At 43.1% G+C, this 13,872-nt stretch overlaps 1 protein-coding gene across 1 annotated transcript in view; it reads right to left on the bottom strand.

Moving 5' to 3' along the window:
• Positions 1 to 3,073: 3,073 nt before the first annotated feature.
• LOC125481133 (chloride channel protein 2-like) overlaps positions 3,074 to 13,872 on the bottom strand; it is a gene marked incomplete at its 3' end in the record, with an annotated part of 28,887 nt that continues 18,088 nt past the window's right edge. The window contains exons 4-5 of the mRNA XM_048592288.1: positions 4,555 to 4,656; positions 3,074 to 3,158 (exon numbers count right to left, since the gene is read on the bottom strand). Of these exons, the coding sequence (XP_048448245.1) occupies positions 3,074 to 3,158; positions 4,555 to 4,656 (187 nt within the window). The remainder of the gene's footprint in view (positions 3,159 to 4,554; positions 4,657 to 13,872) is intronic.

Genomic DNA, 13,872 nt, shown 5'->3' with positions numbered 1-13,872 from the left:
CTTGTTGTCTCGGATTCTCCAGCATCTGCAGTTCCTACTATCTCTGAAGCAATTACTGCTGTGCATTAATGTTAAAGTGACATTTTATGTCTGACTCATGAGGGCTCTTGTAGCACAGCGGTTGTGTCCTTACCTCTGCAACAGGAGGCCTGGGATTAAGCCCACCTGCTCCGCACATACGTAATACCAGCTCTGAACAGGCTGATTAGAAAATATCTGTATCTATCTCAAGGTTTGTTTCGCTCAGCAGTGCACTCTTGATAGTAATGTAGTCTTTTAATACTTGGATTTGGCCTGGGATGAAATGTAAACCCAGTGTTTTGCTACATCTCATTCCACATTGATCATGGGAGCCACTGGATCTTCAACAACCTTCACGGAGCCAGTATTCCGCCCATAGTGTGGATCTGGTGCCAGGGTGTTGCAGTGGTGCAGGGACAGCAGTCAGGTGGTGGGTGAGGAGGGTCACGGTCAGCGTGAGCAACTGTGGGGTCAATCTTTATAGTTCTTCAGAGTTACAGCAGTTTTTAATTCATTTATCTTTTACTTTGAGTAAGTTGAAAACCTCCCAAACTCTAATTCAGAGTTGAAGGCATTTTTGGAACATACAAGACGCAGCACAATTATCTGCTGGAAATTTAAACTTTCCATGCAATAAACGGATAGCCTGCACATTGGGACTTCCAAGGGCACATGGAGTGCATCTCTCATGGTATCTCCAAGGAGACCAGAATATCCGAGTCAATAACGTCATAAAAATTAAATGAACTAACACTATCTTATTAACAATGAATGCAATTCAGGTTTTGAAATCTTTAACATTGCAAAGTTAACTCCTGCGCTGTATTGCTTTGCCATTGTTCAGATCCTGCATTTTGTATATGGCCTCTCTGTTTGTTCCGCCACAATTACTGCTTTAGCTGACTTGTTTTAGTTCCTATTCCCACACTAGACGAGTACGCCACCACCATCTCAGACTTCATTAGAAAATGTGTGGCGGACTGTATACCAAAGAAGTCAATCCGAGTGTTCCTCAACCGTAAACCTTGGATGAACCAGGAAATCCACTCCCTACTGAAGACCAGATGTGCAGCATTCAAGTCAGGTGACCCGGACCGATACAAGAAACCCAGTTATGAACTCCAAAACCATCAGGGATGCCAAGAGGCATTGCCAAACCAAGTTAGAGACCCAAACCTACCAAACAGACTCCCACTGCCTATGGTGAGGCCTAAACAACACTACGGTAACAAAATGAAGCAGAGCAAGATAGCAGACAAAGACACATCCCTCCCTGATGCACCCAATGCTTTCTACGCTCAGTTTGAGCCCAGCAGCATGGAGCCTGCCCCTCTGTCACTGCTGCAGACATCAGACCGGTCTTCCTGGGAGTCAACCCAAGGAAAGCAATGGGCCCGGATGGTGTCCCCAGCCGTGCACTCAGATCCTGTGCGGACCAATTGGCAAAGGTGTTCACCGACATCTTCAATCTCTCCCTCCGACAAGCCGAAGTCCCCGCCTGCTTCAAGAAGGCCACCATCATCCCCGTACCTAAGAAAGCACATGTAACGTGCCTTAATGACTCCCACCCAGTGGCTCTGACCTCCATAATCACAAATTATTTCAGAGGCTTGTCATGGCCCACATCAGCTCCAGTCTCCCAGCCTGCCTCGATCCCTTACAGTTTGTCTACCGATATAACAGGTCCACAGCGGATGCCATATCCCTCATCCTGCACCCATCACTGGAATATTTGGATAACAAGGACACCTACGTCAGACTCCTGCCCATCGACTACAGCTCCACCTTCAGCACCATTATCCCCTCCAGACTGATCTCAAAATTCTGTCGCCTTGGTCTCAGCTCCACGCTCTTCAACTGGACCCTCAGCTATCTGACGCAAAGACTGCAATCAGTGAAGTTACCTCCTCCTCAATAACTCTCAACGCTGGAGTCTCCCAAGGATATGTCCTCAGCCCCCTACTGTACTCCCTGTACACCCACGACTGTATTGCCAAAATCCAAACGAATGCCATCTACAAGTTCACTGACGACACCACCATAGTGGGACGGATATCTAACAACAACTAGTCAAAATACAGAAGGGAGATAGAGGGCTTGGTGATGTGGTGCAATGAAAATGACCTCTCTCTCAACATCGGCAAAAGTAACAATCTGATTGTCAACTTCAGAAAGAAAGGAGGGGAACATGCCCCCATCAACATAAATGAAACTGAGGTTGAGAGGGTGGACAGCATCTAGTTCCATAGAGGGACGATAACCGACAACCTGTCCTGGACTTCCCACGTAGATGCGACAGTCAAGAAGGCACAACAACGCCTCTTCTTCCTCAGGCAGCTCAGGAAATTTGGTACGTCCATAAAGGTCCCTCACCAACCTCTACAGATTCATACTGAAAGCCTACTGTCTGGGTGCACAACAGCCTGGTATGGCACCTGTTCTGCCCAGGATTGTAAGAAAATACAGAAGGTTGTGTGCACAGCCCAGCACATCATGGAAGCCAACCTTCCATCCATGGACTCCACAGCTTGCTGCCACGGAAAGGCTGCCAACATCAAAGACCCATCACACCCCGGTAATGGCCTCCTACAACCCCTTCAGTCAGGCAGAAGGTACAGAAGCCCAAACACACGCATGAGCATGTTCAGGAAAAGCTTCTTCCCGGCTGTTATTAGAGTGGTGAATGGACTCTCTAGCCTCAAATAATTCTAATCTTGCTAACATTGATCTTGCCTAGTGCATGCCCTGTGCAATGTAACCCGTATGCCTCTAAGTCTTTTTGATCTGTACATCCTTGCTTATTATAATCCGCCTGTACTGCTCGCAAACAAAGCTTTTCACCGATATTCAGTACACGTGATAATCAATGGTTTAAATATTACACAATACAGTCATTGAAAGTTCCATCACAATTAGTGCAATCATATTCTCCCATTACAACTAAAATATAGCAGTTGTACCCTGTTTACTTTCAAAATTCAAGACTGACTAAAAGCTGATTGACTGATTTTATAAAGATCTGTACATAATTACAAGGAAATGCAAAACACACCTCTCCAGCCATGAACTGACCAAATCCTGGAGGAAATGAGAGTGTGGCAATAAGCAATGTCACCAATGCTGGATAAAGCAACCGCCTAAGAAAGAAGAAAGGTATTTCAATCAATACAAGATCAGACTCCATTGTATATCCAAAGCATTCAACCCACTACCTCTGTCCTAAATTCTTCTCAGCCTGCACCAAATGATTATTAATATGAAACTTGATTCAGTTAGTAGCATATCTTGAGAAGATCTACCATGTTTGTTTTTATTAACCATGAGGTGCTGGAGAAACTCAACAGGTCTGGCAGAATCTGTGGAGAGAGAATCTGAGTTAATGTTTCAAGTGCAATATGACTCTTCTTTGGGACTGACTTAAGTTTTTGTTTACCTTGCCCCCTAAAAACATTAGTTCTGAATTGAGTAAACCTTCGATGCAAAAAAATCAGACTGCGAGTGACTTTCGGAGAAACTCATAGCATTCGGGCATATGTAGCAGTGATTTTAAGTTTCACTCCAGCTTTGCAAACTGACTTGGACCAGGATCATAGTCGATAGATCTGAACTGACACAAAGCAATTCAACCATTCCACTGACTCCAGATTATTTTGAAGGCTTTTTTAGATGGCTATCAGTGACTAAAGTAAGAATTAAGTTTATAAATGATGGACAACTTTGTTTCATTTTCCCTTCAGTAATTTGATTCAAATTATTTTACAACTTAACTAGTACGAAAATAGAAGATACACATTGACCATGTATTGACAGCTGTCAAAGCTGCAGGCTGGTTATATTGGCCAGACTGTATAAATATATGACACACATGTAAACGTGCCTTTTCACTGGCAAAGTTTATTTTTAATAACAGCTCAGCTCATCTCACACTCAACTTGCACGAGCAAGCTAAATAGATTTTTATTTCTGTCGGAAATTGGTAAATGTATATTTAAAATTAAATAAGTCATTGGTAATTTATTCAGTCTGATAATTGAATTGGATTGTAGACTATTTTGGAGCTAGCTCTTGTTTAAAAAAAACAAGAACTGTTTAAATGATGTGTCAGTACTTCACAGTTATGGATGTCTGGAGGACCAGGAGTCTCGTTGCATTGGAAAACAGCAAACATAACTGGAACTTTAAAATTAAAATCCATTTTTTAGCTCAAATAATTACTTATGGGCTTTTAGAAATTTTACCTGCAATGTGGTTATAGGTTAACATGAGAGAAAAATGGCCCAAAATGACACGATTTCATGTTGAAACACTTCCTTTGGCAATGCTGATGACATGTGAGTGAGAAAACAGGCTTGAAGAAACAAAAATAAATCCTGGGCAGCACCACTGACACATCCTCGCTATTTGTACCCAGGAAATTGTGTTTGCTAATACAGCCAACGTGAGTGTCAATACCATGAGGGGAAATTTAAAGTTATATAGAAAATGTAAACAATCTTTAATAATTTAAGAAAGGTGACAGCATTTAATACTTACTTTTTCATCAAAAATTTATTAATGGTTTTTTGTTTTCTCATGATTGCAACTATCTTCCTGTGGAAGTAGACAAACAGGGCACCACCGAAACCACTAGCAATCCTGCAAGGAACAGGAAGACTGCATTATTATTTTGTGAAATTATTCAGATCAGTGAGACACCGCTGCTGATTTGTTTTTGCTCTTTTGAAACAGGTTGCAAATACAAGCAAAACAGAAAGGAAGTATCCATTACATCAAGCTTCTGTCCCTTCACTTATGCCCATTCCTCAGGATTTCCTGGGTCAATTAAGTATACTTTCATGTGGAAGTAGGTGATCAAAGAGTTGCTCCCTGTCTGACTTCCCATACTTTCAGCAGGTAGAGGCACAGGTAGCGGAAGACCTACTGAAAGTGGGATCTTTGAAGTTTTGCACACTCAACTCAAACGGGAGAAACTAAGATGGGATGAATGGAAGCTTTTTTCCACCTCCTACCACAAATTATTTTACTTAAAGGGCTGCAGGAGGCATGAGTTCTGCAGAAGGAAAGAACAAACTTGCATTACAAAGCATCTTCATAAGCTTTTTGAAATGTAGTTAACTTTGTAATACAGGTAGACACAACAAAGTCCTTAAATGACAACTGAATAAACTGCCTGATAGTTGTTTTTCTTGGCGATATTGATACACGTTAGAAGAGTTCCTCAATTCAGCTTTCCACAGTGCCATGGGATCTTTTGTACTCATCTGAATGGGCAGACGGGTTTGAGTTCAATGAATTATCTCAAAGACAGAGTCTCTGACAGTACTCCAGATAGACGACTTGGCATCAGCATATAAAATCGGAAACGAATAATGGCAAAACACAGCTCCGTCAACCCAGCAAAGTCCTCCTTACCAACATCTGGGGCTTGTGCCAGTACTGGGCAAGCTGTCCCACTGATGAGTCATGCAACAGCCTGTCATTGCCTGTAAGATAATATTCCTTGAGTACAACTGTATCCCAGATACCATCTTCACCATCCTGGAGTACGTCCTGTTCCACAGGTAGGAGAGGCCCATCAGAGGTGGTGGCACAGCAGTATACAGTTGGGAGGGAGATGCCCTGAGAAGCCTCAACATGACTCTGGACCCCACGAAGTCTCGTGGCATCAGGTCAAACATATGGAGGAATTATACTCCCAACTCCTTGGCTGATGAATCATTATGCCTTGTAATTGAATATAGCTGGAGGAAGAATTGTTTATGGTAAGGACACATAGATACGCTGGATTTGGGGACTTCAAATGTCCAACACCAAGAGTGGCACCATAATTGACCAAGCTGGATGAATAGGACATAGCTGCTAGACTCAGACTGTGGCAGATAGTGAGGGAACCAAGAGGAAGAAACGTATTTAACCTCATCCTCACCAATCCACCTGTCTCAGTCATGCCCATACATAATGGTATTGGTGGGAATTTTTGTGGAGATGAAATTCCATTTTCATACCGAGGATATCCACAATTGTGCTGTTTGGCAGCATCACCGTGCCAGAAGGCAAGGCTTTGAACAAATCTAGTAACTTAAGCTTGGGCACACGTGAGACACTGTGGCCATCAGCAGTAGTACATCTGCACAAAAATACATTCTGTAACTTCATGGCCTAGCATATCTCCCACTCCAACATTACCATCAAGCAGGAAATCAACCTCAATTCAATGAAGAGAGCAAGAGGTCATGCCAAGATTAACTCCAAACATACTTAAAGATGAGGTATCAACCTAGTGGCGCTACAACAGAGAACAACCTGCATTCTGCTTAAGCTGTTTGGCATGCAACAGACAGGGCTAAGAAATCCCACAACCAATGGATCAATTATAAGCTCTGCAGGCCTGAGTGGTGGATAATTGAGCAACTCACTTGCAGTGTAGGGTTCACAAATTCCCCAGCTTCAAAGACTGGGGAGCCCAGCCTTTCAGTGCACAGAAAATGATTGATGTTAGCCTCTTACTGTGGTGCCAGGCATCACTGAAGACGTATGCTCCTAAACAGCCACACCCCGAGCCAAGCTGTTGCAGAATAGCTATACTAGTATCTACCTGACACTGTAGATAATTGTCCAGGTATGTCCTTTACACAGGGAGGACAAATCCAACCTGGCCAACAAAATAGCCTGCACTGTCATTCAAAATGATCATGGCTTATCATTCAACTCAGTACCCTATTTGTGCTGTCTTTCCATACTCTTTGAACCCTTTAACGCCAAGGCTATATCTAAACTCCTTCTAGAAAACATTCAATTTTTTTGCCTCACTGCTCTTCGTGGCAGAGAATTCCATAGGTTTGCCAGGCTAAGTGAAGAAATTTCTCCTTTTCTCTATTGGTATACTCACAATTATCAGCAAAACAATGGAAAGGATCATCTAGTGTGCTATCAAGCAGCTCAAGCAAACAAATAACCTATGTGCTAACCGAGTTTGGGTTCCGCCAGGCAACCCTTCTCTTGCTCTCATTACAGCCTTGGTTCAAACATGGCCAACAAGCTGAAGTAAGAATAGCTGCCTTTGACATCAAGGCCACATTTGACAGAGTGTGGCATCAAGCAGCCTGGAAATACCGGAGCCAAAGTGAAATCGGGGAGAAAATACCCCCATTAGTGGGAATTGTACCTGCTATAAAGGAAGATGATTGTGATTGGTGGACGTCAATCATATTGGCTTTAGAACAGAGAACAGTGCAGCACAGTATAGGCCCTTCGGCCCATGATGTTGTGCTGACCTATTATCCTACACTAAGATCAAACTACCCCGCATACCTTACATTTTACTTTCATCCATGTGCCTATCCAAGAGCCACTTAAATATCCCTAATGTACCTAGCTCCACTACCACTGCCGGCAACGCATTCCATGCACCCACCACTCTGTGTAAAGAACCTACCTCTCTTCAGGAGTTCCTCAGGGTAGTGCCCTAGGCCCAACCATCTTTGACTGCTTCATCAATGACCTTCCCTCCATCATAGAGGTCAGAAGTGGGGATGTTCGCTGCTGATTGCACAATGTTCAGCATCATTTGCAATAATTCCTCAGATACTGGAATGGAATATGTCCATACGAAGAAACGCCTGGATAATATCCAGACTTTGGGCTGATAAGCAGCAAGTAACATTGGTACACCACATGTGCCAGGCAATGACCAGCTCCAAGAAAGAATGTAAACATCATCCCTTGATGTTCAATTGCATTACCATCAGTGACATCACCCACATCTTGGGATTATCATTGACCAGAAACTGAATTGGACGAGCCGTATAAATAAAGTGGCTACAACAGTAGGTCAGAGGCTAGGAATTCTGCAGCAAGTAACTCACCTCCTGACTCCTCAAAGTCTGTCTGCCATCTACAAGGCACAGTTCCAACACCACTCAAGCAGCTTGATATCATCCAGGATAAAGCATCCTGCTTGATTGGCACCTCATCCACCACTTTCTACTTCGTTCCTTTTGGTCCCGATGCACAGAAGTAATTTACCAAGGCTCTTCCAACAGGTTCCTCCCAACCAATACCACCTCTGAAAAGGGTTGCAGGTACACGAGAACATGGCCAACCGCAAGATCCCTCCGACACACACCATTCAGACTTGGACCCATATTGCTGTTGTCTCACTGCTGTTAGGTCAAAATCCTAGAAATCTCTGCCTACCAGCACAGAGTTTCCTGACATGCAAAGGAATGCAGCTGTTCAAGGCAGCAGCTCAGCACCACCTTTGCCAGCTGGGGATTTGGGATTGGTAATAAATACTGGCCTTGCCAGCAATGTCCACATCCCATGAACAAAGAAAGCAAAAAAACTCTCTAATTATTGTATTGGAATGGTAGCATGGTACACGAGTCAAAGTTAACTGAAGTCTCTGAAGGCATGATCCCTTCTTTCCTTTACATTTCTGGCTCGGAGGCAAGAATACTGCTAGAAGATGATGTCTAACATCCCAAAACTAGTGAGCATTATCTCAGTCTTTTGGTACAGGCCCCTTCCATGATGGATTCAGAGCATGCATTCAGTTGGTTGGGAAAAGTGTAAAAGTATTGTGACAAACACTGACGATTAATGTATAAATCTGCATGAAAATAAGTCATGTGAATCTTGAACAATGAACCATATTGTATCTGAGGGCTATTTACTGGCATTGCTACGCAAGTTTTCATTAAAAATGCCAGCAAGACAATGAGATGCTATAATTCTATGAATAGATAATTTGCAAATGTTTCAAAGGATGGATGGTCCGTGCTGATAGGATCAGTTTAGATTTATCAAACACAAGCAGTGAATATTTCAGTGCACTTTGGCAGGTTTCAACAGTGGCCAATCCAAGTTTCAACCATCATTACTGTTGTTCCTAATATAACCACGTTTAGCTGCAGAAATTACCAAAGCAGTCAACATAATTTAACAAAATCTTCAATTCTTGAAAGAAAAAGTGCATGAGTTGAATCATTTAAGCTTCAAACTAACTGATTGCTAGCATTCCAGCACAAAAAGCTGGATATCTACAGAGGCGACTCTGAAGGATACAGTTTTATGCACATGCAGCAATAGTACTAAATCAAGTATGATGTGGTCAGCATGGCAACATTCACTTGTGTGTTACTTCAACAAATGTTCCCGAGGCTCAAATTGTTGTGCCAAGTGACTCATTCTCAAGTCAACATACTTATGTCAAATTCTCGTAAAAAGACAACCAAATGAAACAGTCTTTTGCACTCTGGCCAGAAATACATTATATATGAGATAAAAGTTATTCAGTTTGCCACAATACTGCCTTCATTTCACCTTCCAAGCCATGGTAAATGTTATTTAGACTTAGACTGGATTTTGTTTTAAAATTAGGCGTGACGTTAGTATATTGGACAGTGCAATTTATCAAACATTTCGTATTTTGCAATTATATGATATAATAATTTAGACTGTTTTCAGGATAGAAAGGAAACCCATTGCATAAATTGCCATACAACTTTCACTGTTATGAAATTCTTTGATATCTGATAACGCCTTAAAAACTGAAGGGTCATTTTAGGAGCAGCTGACGTATCTATGCCATGGACTTGTGATGAAGACATGAGGACCAGGTCTGCCAACAGCAGCGGATTTAGTTGCTTCCTCCTCTATCAACACAGTGGATAAACACAGAGGTCAGCATGATTGAGGTGATACCTCTAACACAAGGCATACAAACAGAGAATCCACTTTCTCAACATGTCACAGGAAGCTCAGATTTTCACAGCAGTCTGCTGCTGACATCTTTCAAACTCTGGAGCAAGGACTCTTTCATTATGCACCAAGTTGGCATGCATTACCAGTGGCTATCAGAATGGCTATCACTGCAAAGAAGAAAATGAGGACCTCTGAAGAATAGACTTGTCACACATCTTTCCAGTCTTCTGACAACTGAAGCCTCAAGAAATCACGTGAAAAGCAGCGACTCTAAGACCAGTCCAGAACAGTCTTGAACTGAAATCCTTCCTTCACCAAACTCAAATTCTGAGATTGGTGTGAAAATCTGAAAATAGTTATGGACCCCTTGCCAGGAGATACTCCTCCTTTTGCTCTCCCCCACTATGAGCAGATTTACCTCCATAAAACACTGCCCCAGTTCTTCCACACATCCACCATCAAGCCTCTCATCTCGTTGTTACTAGTACATTAGGGATCATCACCCAAGACAACAAATGCTGGCCTCAAAGTATATATCACAAAAAGGATAAAAAGAAAACTAATTCCAAAATGTAACCCTCAACTGTTAGATCAATCCAGGCCACAAGAAATATCATCTCCTCTCCATTTCTACTTCCAAACATTTCTATAATAACAGAATCATTCTGCACGCCTTGGTGTCAATCCCAAATTTCTTTTCTCCACCCCATGATGCCCCCTCTCTTTTTTGGATGATCCTCACCTCTGATGCCAGGTACAAGGACATTTTTGAGGATAAAGATTAATCCCAGTTTTAATTTCACTGACCAACTAGGCTGGTTCTGTTTCTTCCCTCTGCAGATATTGCCAGATTTAAGCATTTTCAGTTTTTATTTTATCCATCTAACCTTATTTCTCTATTGAAACATTTTAGATTGTCTGTATTGTGCATGTATTCATCTATCGTGTTTGTTAATGAATGTGGTTTTCAAAAAGAAATCACTTTATAAGCTTGTACACGAATGGGAAAGTTCAAAGTGAACTTAATTAGTTTGAGATTTTATCTGAAAGGTCATGTTGAGCTAAAATGCTGATAGATCACTTATGGTGGTTGCAGATGTAGGAGGTTCAAGTTACAGTATGACAGAAACTATAGGCTATATTTGAAAGGATTATCCAAGGAGGAAAACAGGCAGCTGAGCCTGTAAATTAGAGTGTGTGCTCTTGATGTCTTACCTGCTGCTGGTGCACCCACCATACTGGGCAGCAGAAGTCAATAGATATCCTTTAAAATTCAGCCCACAGTTTCTGTCGTATACTAAACTTGAACCTGCTATATCTGCAACCACAAGTGGCACTATCATATTGTAACTCAACATAGTCTTTCAACAATAAATGAAGATAAGCCTCACCCAACTGAGGTTCTGAAGTGGACTATTAATGGCTCTCATTCCACCACTGTTCCAATACTACAGATAGGTGTGAGGTCTCTGCCCAATACGTGGCTGAGCACATTCAAACCTAGGTGTCACTGGTAAGCGAAAGCCACTTTCACTGTCTTTCCAACATGCTCCCATCCCCCATTTGGTGTGGCTTGTATGTCTGGCTGCATGGAGATCTTGGATTTCTCTCAACGTATGGGTCCATCACTGAAGGCCATTCCTTGAAGCACCAGCTATGGCCAACACTTTTCTTGATGCCAGTAGTCAGCTACCACATCAAGTAGTACATCCTCCTGGAAGTGGAGGAAAGATCCACCTTTATACTATATAAAAGTCTGTGGCCTGAAAATTAAAGTGGGGCAAGCTGGCTAAGCTGAGGTAGACTCACCCCCAAAATCTGTGCTGGGGTGTAAGGAGCCTCCTATCTATGTGGGCAACCTTAATTAGAATGCTGTGCTATTGACAATACCTTACCCGAGGAAATTGCTGGAGAATAGATTATTCTATTTGGACAGATGCAAAAGTTGTATCTACTCTACAATTCAACACACATCACCAGAATATTGGCAATTTAAGACAGTGGTATACAATTTACTCCACTGTCACAAATATGTGAATACAAATATATTTACCCTGATGCACACATTTATCGAAATATTCTCATTCTGGTCCTGAGTGAGAAACAAATTGCTTAAAAGAAGTACTCTTTGATACAAATCTGTTACACAAAGGGACAACAAGACAATTTCAGAACAGACTTAAAGCTGACGTGCAATCATTGAAGCAGAGCAGGCCCCTCAATGCAATGTCAGTTTGTCGGTCAGCTATATAATTGTAGCTGATCATGATATGGACAATGTTCATGAGAATCATTAACATGTTAACCAAGTATAGGAGAAGGGCAGCAATGGAGAATCTGAGATAGTAGGAAGTGCCGATGCTGGAGTCTGAGATAACAAGGTGTAGAGCTGGATGAACACAGCAGGCCAGGCAGCATCAGAGGAGCAGGAAACCTGACGTTTCAGGTCTGGACCCTTCTTCAGGAACGGGGTGGGGAAGGGGACTCTGAAATAAATAGACAGTGGGGGAGGCGATGATGGAAGGTGGATAGAGGAGCAGATAGGTGGAGAGAAGACAGACAGGTCAAGGAGGCAGTTATGGAGCCAGTAAAGGGGAGTGTAGATAGGGAGATATGACAGGCGTTGGTCAGTGAGGAGGGAGGGGTGGTAGGTGGGAGAGAAGACGGACAGGTCAAGGAGGTGGGAATGAGGCTAGGAGGTAGGAAGTGGGGGTAGGGTTGGTCAGTGAGGTGGAAGGAGCGGATAGGTGGGAGAAAAGACAGACATTTCAAGGAGGCGGGGACGAGATGGGCTGGTCTTGGGATGAGGTCGGGGTGGGGAGATTTTGAAGCTTGTGAAGTCCACATTGAGACTATTGGGCTGCAGGGTTTCCAAGCGAAATACGAGGTGCTGTTCCTCCAGCCTTCGGGTGCATCATTGTGGCACTGGAGGAGGCCTAGGACAAGCAGGTCGTCCAAGGAGTGGGAGGGGGAATTGAAGTGGTTCGCGACTGGGAAGTGCAGTCGTTTGTCACGAACCGAGCGTAGGTGCTCCACAAAGAGGTCTCCAAGCCTCCGCTTGGTTTCCCCGATGTAGAGGAGGCCACATCGAGAACAGCGGGTAGAATATACCACATCAGCAGATGTGCAGGTGAACATCTGTTTAATGTGGAAGATTTTCTTGGGGCCTGGGATGGGGGTGAGGGGGGCGGTGTTGGGGCAGGTGTAGCACTTCCTGTGGTTGCAGGGAAAAGTGCCGGGTCAGGTGGGGCTAGTGGGGAGTGTGGAGCGGATGTGGGAGTCACAGAGAGAGCGGTCCCTCCGGAAGGCAGATAAGGATGGGGAGGGAAAAATGTCCTTGGTAGTGGGGTCAGATTGCAGGTGGCGGAAGTGGCGGAGGATGATGCATTGGATCCGGAGGTCGGTGGGGTGGTACGTGAGGACGAGGGGAATTCTGTCTTTGTTGTTATTGCGGGGAGGGGATGTGAGGGATGAGTTGCGGGAAACGCAAGAGATGCAGTCGAGGGGAAATTGCGGTCCTTGAAAAACGAGGACATCTGGGACGTCCGGGAGTGGAATGCCTCATCTTGGGAGCAGATGCGGCAGAGGTGAAGGAATTGAGAATAGGTGATGGCATTCTTGCAGGAAGGAAGGTGAGAGGAGATTCTAGGGAGCTGTGGGCTTGAAATAGATATCAGTTTCCAGGGATAATCCATTTGATAATCCATGCCCATGTTTTAGATCAGTGAGAGGTGATTTAATTCACCATGATTTGCATTTTATTATTGGCCAAGTATTGCACAGTATTCCCTTTCTAAAACCACAGAATTTAGTTTATAGCTATTTGTTTCCACTGTGTTTATATTCCTATGAACTAAAATGCTCAGTCTGAAGAGATATACAGGATTTATTTTGGTAATTGAGGCACTCATTCAGTTTAAAACTTTGCTCTTAGCCTAGCAAAAGACAGAAGGAAAATTACCATAACACATCCATGAGATATTATTGCTTTACTTCAAACTTATACTTGTATCTGAAACAAAATACTTAATGCTGAAATGAGAATGAAATCAAGATTACTGTGGATCACAAAAATGACTAACGCCAGCAATGAGCTTAGTTCAAACCATTACAGAAGCAATAATCTCTCCCATTGAAACCTACTGT

Source organism: Rhincodon typus, unplaced genomic scaffold (assembly GCF_021869965.1).
Source record: "Rhincodon typus isolate 14 unplaced genomic scaffold, sRhiTyp1.1 hic_rhity00000978, whole genome shotgun sequence".
NCBI lineage: Eukaryota > Metazoa > Chordata > Chondrichthyes > Orectolobiformes > Rhincodontidae > Rhincodon > Rhincodon typus.
This window is presented reverse-complemented; position numbering and strand designations above follow the sequence as displayed.